The sequence below is a fragment of the Mixia osmundae genome (genome assembly GCF_000708205.1).
Source record: "Mixia osmundae IAM 14324 unplaced genomic scaffold scaffold_5, whole genome shotgun sequence".
NCBI classification, from domain to species: Eukaryota; Fungi; Basidiomycota; class Mixiomycetes; order Mixiales; family Mixiaceae; genus Mixia; species Mixia osmundae.
The window spans coordinates 150,575-162,601 of NW_014575559.1; the positions used below are offsets into that span (position 1 = coordinate 150,575).

The 12,027-nt window shown below is 55.9% G+C and overlaps 6 protein-coding genes across 6 annotated transcripts in view; 3 read left to right on the plus strand and 3 right to left on the minus strand.

The window, feature by feature from the left end:
* The window catches only part of L969DRAFT_94311 (uncharacterized protein), a gene marked incomplete at both ends in the record, with an annotated part of 2,627 nt that extends 826 nt beyond the window's left edge, over positions 1-1,801 (plus strand). The window contains 3 exons of the mRNA XM_014712379.1: positions 7-1,352; positions 1,400-1,564; positions 1,620-1,801. Of these exons, the coding sequence (XP_014567865.1) occupies positions 7-1,352; positions 1,400-1,564; positions 1,620-1,801 (1,693 nt within the window). The remainder of the gene's footprint in view (positions 1-6; positions 1,353-1,399; positions 1,565-1,619) is intronic.
* Positions 1,802-1,852: 51 nt separating this feature from the next.
* Positions 1,853-2,206, minus strand: L969DRAFT_17169 (uncharacterized protein; the record flags this gene model as incomplete). Its single annotated transcript, XM_014712231.1, has 3 exons — positions 1,853-1,875; positions 1,931-2,062; positions 2,113-2,206. The coding sequence occupies 3 exons, from the start codon at positions 2,204-2,206 to the stop codon at positions 1,853-1,855; spliced, it is 249 nt and encodes an 82-aa protein (XP_014567717.1).
* A 199-nt stretch (positions 2,207-2,405) lies between these two features.
* L969DRAFT_94313 (uncharacterized protein) lies at positions 2,406-3,690 on the plus strand (the record flags this gene model as incomplete). Its single annotated transcript, XM_014712380.1, has 3 exons — positions 2,406-2,976; positions 3,030-3,403; positions 3,457-3,690. The coding sequence occupies 3 exons, from the start codon at positions 2,406-2,408 to the stop codon at positions 3,688-3,690; spliced, it is 1,179 nt and encodes a 392-aa protein (XP_014567866.1).
* Positions 3,691-3,700: 10 nt separating this feature from the next.
* Positions 3,701-6,587, minus strand: L969DRAFT_48536 (uncharacterized protein; the record flags this gene model as incomplete). The annotated part of the gene is made up of 3 exons (XM_014712381.1): positions 3,701-4,259; positions 4,310-6,215; positions 6,266-6,587. The coding sequence occupies 3 exons, from the start codon at positions 6,585-6,587 to the stop codon at positions 3,701-3,703; spliced, it is 2,787 nt and encodes a 928-aa protein (XP_014567867.1).
* Positions 6,588-6,718: 131 nt separating this feature from the next.
* Positions 6,719-11,294, plus strand: L969DRAFT_103179 (uncharacterized protein; the record flags this gene model as incomplete). Its single annotated transcript, XM_014712382.1, has 7 exons — positions 6,719-7,882; positions 7,933-8,284; positions 8,333-9,035; positions 9,085-9,144; positions 9,810-10,002; positions 10,054-10,607; positions 10,652-11,294. The coding sequence occupies exons 1-7, from the start codon at positions 6,968-6,970 to the stop codon at positions 11,292-11,294; spliced, it is 3,420 nt and encodes a 1,139-aa protein (XP_014567868.1). The 5' UTR covers positions 6,719-6,967.
* Positions 11,295-11,298: 4 nt separating this feature from the next.
* L969DRAFT_17174 (uncharacterized protein) lies at positions 11,299-11,955 on the minus strand (the record flags this gene model as incomplete). Its single annotated transcript, XM_014712232.1, has 1 exon — positions 11,299-11,955. The coding sequence occupies one exon, from the start codon at positions 11,953-11,955 to the stop codon at positions 11,299-11,301; it is 657 nt and encodes a 218-aa protein (XP_014567718.1).
* Between the last annotated feature and the right edge of the window lie 72 nt (positions 11,956-12,027).

The window sequence follows — 12,027 nt, forward strand, 5'->3', positions numbered from 1 at the left end:
CACCAGCGATAGTCCGATAATTGACAAAGTGCAGCGAGTTGTCTGGCGTAGCACGCTGCTAGCCAGCCTCCACTGTCGACCAAGTGCTTGCGTTGTGCTTCCACGACGCTTCATGCGAACGATCAGCCCCGACGAGGCAACGACAGGGAAGCAGACTACAGCATCGACGACATCAACTCCCTCAAGGCAGACAACCATGGCACAAGCGACGACGGGCGCCGCAGCACCTACAGAAGCACTCGCCTTCTGTGACTTTGTCAATGTAGCTCCCACACCCTTCCATGCAGTCGCAGAAGGCGTCAAGATGCTCGAAGCGGCAGGTTTCGTTCGACTGAAAGAGGGTCACTCGTGGGAGACATCTGAACCTCGGGTCAAGCGTGGTGGCAAATACTATGTCACCCGCAATGCTTCATCCATCGTCGCTTTCGCCGTCGGAGAAGCTTACAAGCCCGGTAATGGCTTCTCCATCGTCGGTTGTCATACCGATTCACCTTGCTTCAAGATCCGCCCCGTCTCAAAGGCAGACAAGTCAGGCTTTGCTTCTGTCGCCTGCGAGACCTACGGTGGTGGTCTCTTCCATACTTGGCTCGATAGAGATCTCGGCATTGCCGGCCGGGTAGTCGTGTCAGACTCGAGCACGAGCAAGAGCGATTCTGGCTATACTTCTCATCTCGTCAATATCGCTAGACCCGTCATTCGTATCCCTACCATTGCGATACATCTCGAGCGCACTCAAAATGAGACCTTCAAGTATAACCTTGAGACAGAGATGGTGCCCATCATTGGCATGGTAGACAAGACGCTCAACGCGCCTGTGCCGACGACCGCTACCGCCGCTCAACCGACCAACCCACTGGATCTGTCAGCGCATCATCAGCCTATGCTCTTGTCGCTCCTCGCTACTAGCCTCTCGGAGATCACAGGCAAGACGATCGAGCCGCAACAGATTCATGACTTTGATCTGTCGCTCTACGATGTACAGCCCTCTGTTGTCGGTGGCGCCCTGAATGAGTACATCTTCTCTGCCCGCCTCGACAATCTGTTCAGCTCCTTCGCCGCTCTGACCGGTCTGGCACAGGGCACGGCGAGCGCGTCCAGCTTGTCAAGCCAAGAAGACGTCAAGATGATCGCGCTTTGGGACAATGAAGAGATCGGCAGCGTGTCCGCCTACGGCGCAATGTCCAACTTTCTCGAGAGTATTCTGCATCGAGTCGCATCGACACTGGCTGTCGAAGGCGAGGTCAAGGACCATACCGTCGTGCATACAACTCTTGCCAATTCCTACCTGCTCTCGTGCGATATGGGCCACTCTATCCATCCTGGCTACCCGCAAAAGCACCAAGCGAATCATGGTCAGATCTCTCATAGTCACTCAGAATGAGTCTCATGATGCTTGTAGCTCCTCTGATCAATGCGGGCCCTGCCATCAAGACGAATGCCAATCAGCGGTATGCATCGACTGCGCAGACAATCTTCCTTCTCCGACGCGTGGCCGCCCTGGCCGAGCCAGCAGTACCTCTGCAGGAGTACGAAGTGCGGAACGATATGGGTTGTGGCTCTACAAGTTGGTTCCCCTGTTGCACGACGGGTCGGGCTAGCTGACATCCGGCGCGTCCCAGTCGGACCTTTGGTCAGTCGACTCGGCATCAGAACAGTCGACATTGGCTGCCCGCAACTTAGCATGCACTCTGTCAGGGAAACCGGCGGCTCAAAGGACATCGGCTCGCTCATTCGACTGTTCGAGACATTCTTTCGCCATTTCCGCGCGGTCGACAGATCATTCGTCACTGCAGAGACGTGATTACAACATGGCCATGGATGATGAAAGCGGTACATTGCATGTACTCCTTGCTCAACGGGGACCCACCTCGCCCTCTGCACACGCCTCCGTCAGCTCAAGCCAACAACGCGGGACCACGCAAGGAATCACTTTGAGCTATGCCTTCTTGAACAAGTTCCTCGGGCATGGGACGAGCTTGCAGCTTTGCTTCGAGCGTGTCTTTGGCCTGAGCACGCGCAAGCTCGGCTTCGGCAGCTTGCAGAGCGGGCGCAACTCTGCTGTCTGCTCGTGGCACGTCAGCGCGGGGCCTTGGCTTATTTGGCCAAGCATACCCTTGAGGATGTTCTTGTCGACGAGCTCGTCACGCTGCGGGCGGTTCTTGAGCAGGCTCTCGAGCTTTGCTTCGCTTGCTTGCAGAGACGACATGGTGAGCCTGGCGCTGAGCTGACTTGATGCTTTCGCACTCGGCCCGAGTATCGTGCTTTCGTGACGCGCTTGTACTTGCTCGACGATCAACTCGTAGTGCATGGCCTTGCGCTATGAGCTCGTTGCGCAATGTCAAACGACTCGAGCGAGGGCGGCCATACTCCATCTGCCCCACGGGCCTACGCTCACGCCAGTCTTTATGCCGGTAGCAACCCAAGCCTGCATGAAAGGTCTCACGGCTCAGCAAGTCGAATCGCTCGGCATTACCCTTCTCTTGAACAATACCTACCATCTCGGCTTGCGACCTGGAACGGCCACCCTCGATAGTGCTGGCGGCGCGCATCGTTTTCAGGGATGGCAGCGCAACATGCTCACAGACAGTGGCGGTTTTCAGATGGTCTCTCTTGCAAAGCTGCAGACGACCACAGAGCAAGGTGTCGAGTTCGAGAATCCTTTCAAGCCCGGCGAAAGGGAGCTTCTCACGCCAGAAGAGAGTATGCGGATACAGCACAGCATCGGCGCCGACATCATGATGCAATTAGACGATGTCATCGCATCGACTACGACTGGACCGCGCATGGAGGAGGCCATGCTGCGCTCTGTCAGATGGTTGGATAGGTGTATTCAAGCGCATAAAGGCCACGAAGCAAAGCAGAATCTGTTTGCAATCGTACAAGGCGGCTTAGACGCCCAGTTACGAGACCATTGCCTAACAGAAATGCTCAAGCGAGCTGATGACCTGCCTGGTTATGCCGTCGGCGGTCTAAGCGGTGCGCTGGCATCGCAACAGTTTCCTTGCTCAAGCCTTATAATGGGAACGCAGGCGGCGAGGAAAAGGGCATTTTCTGGCAAATAGTGTCCCAGTGCGCGCAAAGATTGCCAGCGGACAAGCCACGCTATGTCATGGGCGTCGGCTACAGCGAAGATCTGCTCGTCTGTGTCGCCTTGGGTATGGACATGGCCGACTGTGTCTTCCCGACCCGCACGGCACGCTTCGGCATCGCGTTGACCTTCGACGGCCCGATGAACCTGCGATTGAAACACTACGAAAACGACGATCGAGTCATTGACGAGTCGTGCCCTTGCCCGACCTGTGACTCTGGCAAAGGTCTCAAGCGATCCGTGCTTTGGATGATTAGCCGGGGCAAGGAGACAGTCGGCGCGCATGTTGTCACGCTTCACAATTTGATGTACCAGGTCAGCCCGCACTCTCATAGCGGGGAACACTCGGCTGATCCGAGGGACAATAGCGCCGACTACTCCTACAAGCGAGAGAAGCCATCATCAAAGGACGGTACCCGGAATATCTACGGACGTTCTTCAGACGATACTATGTGACGCATTCTCGGTATCCTGCTTGGGCCGTCGCAGCTTTACGATCAGTGGGCGTAGATCTCATGTCCGACGCACCGCCGGATGTAGAGCCAGCGAAAGATCCAGCTGTCACGTGGGATCCGATAGAAGTAGATGCATTGAAGACATGACACAACGAGCTCAGCGCTTCTTCTTGCTCGGCTGAGTTGAACGTCGCTTGCGGTTCTCCTTCTGCACCCTTTCTTTGCGGATCTGATCGGGGGTCTTCAGCTTGCCCGCATTCTGATGCCCTGCTCGTCGGTTGCCGGAGGACTTCGTCTTGGTGTCAGACTTGACGTCGAAGCGCTTCTTGCCTTTGTACGGTCGTGCATTGTCATTAGCGCTCGAATCCTCCTTAGCAGGCCCAGCTTTGTGTCGGTAGCGCATCGCACCTCCCATATTGCGAGAAGGCAGCTCCTGATCACCCACACGAGGTAGAGAAGTCTTCTGCTTCCTTCGCCAATCATCGTAATGCCCTGCCTTGAAGCTCGCGGGCAAGCGGACACCGCTCTCTGTCTTTACTAGCTTCTGGTTGTCGCTGCCAGTTCCGTCTCCTTTTACAAACTTCCGATTCTTGCGATCCCATCGGAGCATGCTCGCTCGCTGGGGGGCCATCGGATTTGCCTCATCGTCGACGATGTCGAATGTCACACCTCTTGCCTGGGCTGCAAAATTACCAGGCTCTTCGCGCATAGAATATCTGTAAACCAGCAGTCAGAGCCTGCCAACCTTTGCAAGCTGAACACTAACCCTCGCTCATCGGCGGCTCCTGCCTGAGTATAGCCCATGTAGAAGGATGGATCGGCATACGCGCTCTTTCCCTTCTCAGGTGCAGTCTCGAAGACGTCCTCGATCATGGCTTCGTCTGCTGCGGGCTGAGTAGGCGCAGAATCTTCAACGTCAATCGCATCGTCCTCTTCTTCCTCCAACGCGCCGGCCTGTGCGTCTTGCTCTGCCCGTCGTGCTAGTGATTTGCCCAAAGTTTGCCTTCTCTGCCTCATCAGCTGAGCCGCGGGCGTCTTCCCTCTGCTGCCAATCTCGAACACGGTCTCGGCAGGTCTGAAAGATGTCAGTGCAGCGAGCAATGACGATCGGCTGGCAGCTTCATCAGCCTGCGCAGAGCCGGCATCGCTTACGCGGAAGACAGGATGCATAGACGCTGCTTCTTTTGCCGCCCCTGCGAGACCGTCACCGAGCTGGCTCATGTCCTTTGCTCGCCGGTGACTCGCAGCACTTGCTTTAGGCTGACTCTTCTCGTACATTCTCTGGCCCTTGCGAGCAACGTTCTTTAGCGTCTGCAAAGTGACAGATGGCCCCAGCAGAACGCTAGCAAGATGCTCGACTTCTTGGTCCAATCGGTCGCGGGGCAATGTACCTAGCACGAGCTGGCTGGAATAGTCGATACGCTCGGCACTGGTTTGCTTGAGAGGACAAGCCGCGATAGGACGACCGAGGAAGAGCTCCAGATCGAGCAGGAAGGGCAGCTCGGTGGTTGTCACAAGCGAGTATGCCCAGCCAGGTCTCCCAGCTCGGGCTGTACGTCCAACACGATGTATAAAGTTGCGCGCGCCGGCCGGGAAATCGTAATTGACGACGTTTTCAAGAATGGGAATATCGATACCTCGAGCAGCCAGATCAGTGACGACGAGGACGTTCGATCGGCCTGCCCGAAAGTTGTTCAGCTGACCTCGCCTGGCTTCCTGGTCCATGGAACCATAGATTGAAGCGACGGCATATCCGGCTTCAAGCAAAAGCATTGAGATGTATTCTACGTGATGCTTTGTGGCCACGAAAACCAACGTCTGATGCGGTGCGAGCTCGACCTTGCCTTTGCCTGTCTCGAATTTACGCTTCTTGTTGGCAGTCTTGTCCTTTGGCCTTGTGGACATGTCTGTAACATTCTGTCGATTCAGTGACTGAGGTACACCGATGACATCTCGCAAGAGCAATAGTAAAGCAGCTTCTTTCTCTGTTGGTTTGACGGACAGCATTGCCATCTGCAGATCGGAGCTGATCTTTGTGTCCGCGTCCAGTCTGACAAGTTTAGGGTTCTGTAGTCCTGCCCTCGCAAATTCGACAAGCGATGTGGGCAATGTGGCCGAAAAGAGCAAAGTCTGTCTGCTCGGCGGCAGGCGATGCAGAATTTCGTGTAGCTGAGTCGCAAAACCCATCTCGAACAGTCGGTCAGCCTCGTCGAACACAGCATAAGCGACCGAGCTCATATCGAGATCCATCTCGACGATCAGATGAAGCAACCGACCCGGCGTGGCGATGATGACATCCGGGTTCGAAGCCATCAAGCCAAATTGCTCTTCCAGTCCATCTCCTCCGATAATAAGTCCCCATCGGAGCGTTTCACTGTCGCCTTCCTTAAGGCCTCTCGATAGATCCTTGCCGACTTTGAGTACCTGAAGCGCAAGCTCACGTGTTGGCACCATGACCAACGCTCGAGCGCCGAATTTCTGGCTGTGCTGACCGCCCAAGCGCTGTATCAGTGGTATCATATAGGCCAGTGTCTTGCCTGAGCCCGTACGCGCCATACCGACGAGATCGCGAGGCGGCGTAGCCAGAATAGACGGCAGGGCAGCGCGTTGAATAGGCGTTGGCGTGTGGAAGCCTCGCATCAAGATGGTCTTGAGCAAGTTCGGCTGAATGCCTGATGAGCATGTCTGAGCTCGTACGACGCATATGTAGCGTAGGACGGACCCATGCTCTGAAAAGAACCTTGGCCAGGTGCTTTCTTAATTTGGGGAATCTTGAGTGCTTTGCCAACTTGTGCGCTGGCTTTCGCGTTTTGCTTTCCCATGAGGGCTTGCACAAAGTCATCGTCGTCTTCTATGCCACCGTCGAGGGTCGCGAGCGAATGCAACGGCGAGTGCGGCCGCTGCTGGCCGGCTGCAAATGTCGCAGAGACTTCTTCGACCTGTGAATCTCCGTCATCTGATGACGCTGCACGCTTTCCTGGCTTGTCGTGTCGTGTCTTCATCTTTTTGAGAGGTCTGTCGGTCTTTGATGCCGCACGGGCCATCGCAGTAGGTCAGAGTGTGAGACGGCAGCGCTTGATTTTCTGGGCTTCCAGTCAGATACACGTCAAAGCTTTCGACCGCAAAAGTTTTGACGCCGACCGGAAAAGCTTTGACGCCGTATGCATGTTTGCAAGTCAGCCAGGAGACAAATCGAGAATCCAAAAGACGATCTTGTCGGTGCATTGTCAGCACCCCAGAGGTCCTTGGAGAGTGCTTTGGAGAGGGGCTCGCCCAGCCTGCTTGGGCATTGGCGCATGCTCACGGGGATCTCAAGTGACTGGTAGACCGACAACCTCCGGGGCTTTTGGCATGCTCAAGACCAGCTGCTCGGAGCTACCATTAGACTCGAGCACATCAGAATCAAAGCCTCCAGAGGTTGCTTATGACAATGCCTGTACAAGCACCGGAGGCGGAGCAATGGCCGCACGACGGCGACGCGTCAAAGAGCTCAAGCGTGCCCGAACTTCGCCTTACGACTGCCCTCGACTCACTTGATGGACATGATGCAAGACCAAAGTACCCGCGGACACGCTCGCGAGCACCAAGCGATCTTCCTCCCGGCGCTGTGCTGGCGAGCAACCCTCAATCGCCCTCCTGGACCGCGCCAATACCTCTGCCTCAGGCCCAAGACTCGCCTAACTCCGCCAGCGAGTCCTCAGAATCATCGCAGAGCAAAGGTCAAAGGGCAAGACTACCTGAGCCTGTTGGAGACAAGGAAGGCGCGCCTGCGCAAAGAGGCAAGCTTTCAGGCATGATGGCCAATGTCATGCGGACTGGCGTTCGCGTCGATGAGCCCCTCGCAGTCACTCGTCAAGATATCACCAGGCCAAGGTCTAGCTCGGTCAGGAAAGCGATCACAACGCCTCAGGCGGAAGAACAAGCGCCTGCCTGGCCAGAGCAAGATGAAGAGCTCGACGCACCTTCGCCTTATGCTGTCACAGATGCCGCTACGTCCTCTGCCGCTTTCGATGATGGCAAACGCTCGCGTAAGCGTGGCAAGCTCGCCGCCGGATGTCAAGATCCAGCGGTATACGAGAGACTTATGTCGCCTTGGCGCTTCAAGTGTCGCCAATGGATGGTTCGACATGTGGAATATGAGACACCGCTGCTCTTGGAACTCCAGACACGATACCGCACCAAATGGCTAGATCATTACTTCGTCCAGACCAGCCTACTGGGCACTCACACATTCTTTCTCGCTGTCTTGCCGCTCTTCTGGTGGTTTGGTCAGCCAGATTGGGGCCGACAGTTATTGTACTGTCTCGCCATTGGCGGCTGGCTTTCCTCCTATCTCAAGGTACCCTCACTCTGTCTTGACTCGCTCATGCTGATGATCACGCTCAACAGGACTATTTCTGCATCCCTAGACCATTCTCACCTCCGCTCACTCGCTTGACCGTATCCTACCATGCCCTGGAGTACGGCCTACCCTCTACGCATTCTACGACGACAGTCTGTATCGCTCTCTCGCTAATCGAACATGTTCTCTATAATCATTCAGTCTTCTCGTGGCAAGCACTCTCGACCATCGGCATGCTCTGTATATTCACATTCTCAGTCATCTTTGGGCGAATGTACTGCGGCATGCATAGTGCGCTCGATTGCGCGATTGGCGCTGCCCTCGGCGTCATCATCTGGCTTGGCTTCTTCATCTTTGGCAACGCCTTTGACGCAATGACGCTCACGCCGGGATGGACAGGTGCGCGCTTCCGTCACCCCGTGCGATCTGACTGATCCCTCTTTGCAGTGCCTGCCGTGGCGATACCGACCGTACTGATGGTGATCAGTATCCATCCCGAGCCTGTAGACGACTGCCCGTGCTTCGAAGATGCCAATGCCTTCTTATCCACTATGCTTGGTATACTCGTCGGCTATTGGTGGCTACATAGACTGCCTTTCACCTCTGCAACCTCTACACCTGGCGCCAACCTTGAGACGCCGATAGACGCGCTTACGCTGGTAGCGCTCGCCTCTGTCAAGATCATCATCGGTCTTGCGGTCCTTTTTGCGTGGCGCCTTGCGACCAAGAAGGTGTTGCATACGATCCTGCCGCCCATCTTTCGAGCTGTCGCACCTCTGCTTGTCTTACCTCGCCGACACTATCTGCCTGCGACAGACTATACTAAGTACATCTCGCCCGGCGCACGCTTATCTGCGATTCCGTCATTCCTGCATTTGCCACTCTCGTCGACGCCAGCTTCGCCGAGTGATGCCACTCCGCCGTCTTCCGTGCAAGCGGATGCTGGCCTGTCACAGGCTGGCAGTCTGACCAATGGTCACCTCACGCCTGCCGCCGCTCTGCAGGCCAAACGCAAGGCGGCACACACCAGCATGACCGTGGATCTCGACGATAGGCTGCGGACGAGCAAGCCTGCCAAGTTGACAAGGCACTACGATGCAGACGTACTCACAAAGACGGGCGTATATACGGGCATCGGCTTGATCGCAACGTCAGTCATGAATTACTTGACGGGCAACCTGACTGACGTGATCACGCAGACAATTGTTGCCGCTATTTTATGCGCATATCGGATTGTCTGTCGTACCTAATGCCACCATGTGAGCGCGGTGGTCATAGTTCGTCTGGACGAGCCAGCAGCCTAGCAGCTCAAAGCGCGATGCGGACACAGGGGCCTCAATTTCAACACTTGGGGATGAGCATGTGCATGAGGACTACAACGACAGAACATCAAGGTGACAGCCGAGCTGGAAACAGCGCACTGTCGGCGCATCACTTTTGCATGTGATAGCATGTTTTGTTCGGACGCGCGTCTTGCATCAAACGTCGCTCTGACGGAAACGTAACAAAAGTTCGAGCGATCTTGATGGATCTGGATCTCAAACAGAGCGAGGCATCGCATTGGGCGTCTTGGATAATTGCCAGCTCGCGCGTTTGGCAATGGGCGATCAGACTGAACATTGCCACTGGACGCTCGAATCGTGTCCCTGCGCCATTAGGACTTCTGTAACAGCGGCCGACTAGCTAACGCCGAATAGGAGCTGTTGCAGAGCTCGCTTGTCCCTTGCTCCTTGGACTATAAGAGCGTTCCGTCCGAAAACTTGAGGATACAGCATATGCAAACTGATTTTTTTGCGGGCCCGTACAAGGATCCTGACCTGACCAAGACCGAGCAGCCGTGTCTGGGTTCTTGCGCGTTTCGGCGGGCTTTGCAGTCGAAGAGTTGATAAGGCATGGATCTGCCGCAATTTTGCAAGCTGCTCAGACTACCAGACAATGCGCACGAGCTGTTGGAGATCCGCGAGTCCGGACGGACGCTGCCATCATCATTTGCCGTTGATGAGCTTGCCCGGGATACGATAGCGCTCGCAGGTCTCGCAGCTCATTCGGTCCATCGGCTGCGGTCATCAGATGCCCCAAAACGGATCCGATTGGACTCAAGGCACGCCGCATTAGCAGTACGTGTTTCCATCAAAGCTAACCGCGCACGAGTGATAGCTTGCGGGCAGTTCAATTCCGAGAAGTATGTTCGAGAAGTCGGCGCTAAGTCATTTGCGTGGGACAGCATTGCGGGTTTGTATCGCACAAGAGATGGCTATGTGCGCCTACATACCAATTTCCCGCATCACAAGGCAGGTCTGTTGAAGCTGTTGCGCCTTGGTGACGAAGCAACGCGAGACGACGTGCAGGATGCTCTGGCAGGGGTCGACGGCGAAGACTGGACGGAAATTGCGATGCTGAGCCATCTTTGCGTCGCTTATTTCCGCACGCAGACCGCTTGGGAGCGCACGGAGCAAGGCAAAGCAATCGCTGCCATCGTTGATGGCCCTCTACACTTCGAACGGATTGCAGCCTTGCCACCTCGTCCATTGAAGCCTCTCGGGTCGCAAACTTTGCCCCTGCGTGGTGTCCGAGTCCTCGATCTATCGCGTGTGATTGCAGCGCCGGTAGCTTGTCGCACGCTCGCGACGTACGGCGCCGATGTGCTCTGGGTGACTGCGCCGCATCTGCCTTTGCTGCCCGACTTGGATCGCGACACGTCACGCGGCAAGCGTACGACGCAGTGTGTTGCCCTCGAAGAACACATATCCAAGCTGACGCAAGCAGACTCGACTTGCGCTCGCCAAAAGATGCTGAGAAGTTGAACAGACTGATACAAGAGGCCGACGTCTTCGTGCAAGCTTACCGGCCTGACAGTCTGATCAAGCTCGGCTTGGGCGAAAGCGACATCCTCGCGCTGAAGCCCGACATCGTCTACGCTACCCTGACTGCATGGGGTGACGTAGGACCGTGGGCAAAGAGGCGAGGATTCGATAGCCTAGTGCAAACTGCGACGGGACTGAACGCTTCCGAACGCGATGCTCATAACGATGCGACCGACTGCGAAGTATCAGATCGCCCGAAGGAACTGCCAGCACAAGCACTGGACCATGCCGCAGGCTATATGCTCGCTGCCGGAGTCTGTGCTGCATTGCGACAACGAGCATTAGTCGGTGGCGCTTGGCGAGTCAAGACATCGCTTGTCGAAGTCGCCGAATATCTTCGCGGCTTATCAAGAGACCTGTCGCCAACTGCATTCGTCCGGGAGCCGCCCTCATACGAACAGCTCAGACGGGAGGGGTTGATTGCTGGCTTGGAAGAGCGAGTTAGCTTTTTGCGCCATCCGGTGCAATTCGACGGCATCGATTTGGCAGAGAAGCAGTCGCGACAGACTACCAATGCTGACGAAGCCACATGGCTGCCATTGTGATCGATCAAGCGTTCAGATCAGCATAGACTGCTTTCCACTGGTCCGTTTCCGCCTTCTTTTGTCGTTGTATCTCCTTTGCAGTCAATGGTCGCGCCGGCAGTATAGGCTCTACAGGTTTTGTAGACTTGATGACATACTGCCTGTCAGCCAAGCGCTCCTTCTTTTGCTCCATCCCGATCCCGCTGCGGTCTCGTTTGACGGAAGGGCGAATGGGCACTTTGAGCCCCGATCCGTCCCTGCCCAGCGGACGACCTTCTTGCCAACCTTGCTGCTGAAGCGCTTGCCAGCCCAGGTTGGTAGATTTGAGACCATACTGCGTCGAGGGTGTGATGGACGAGGGATCAGCGGCAATCAGGTGCGCCAATGATCTGTGATGCTCGTCTGCGCGGCCACGAGGATATGTGACGGCGCAGACTGTGCATCGGTTGAGCTGCTCCGGTGCAGGTATCTCCATGAAGTCAGGACTGACTGCTCGCTCTGTCGTGATACGCTTGTAGAACGAAGCTGAATCCTCTTCATCTGCGGCTCTTGCTGCTGGCTCAACAGTGCGCAGATGCACACCCGTCGCTTTCACAAACACGAGCCGCTTCTTTGATCTCGTTGTTGGTCCCCAGACCGGTAAGCCGTCCCACTCGTCGTCACTTGCACGCCGTCGACTCATCACTGGCCGAATGACCGTGCCGCTTTCGAAAATCCATGAACGCGACGGATCACCGGCAGGGCGGCAGGCAAG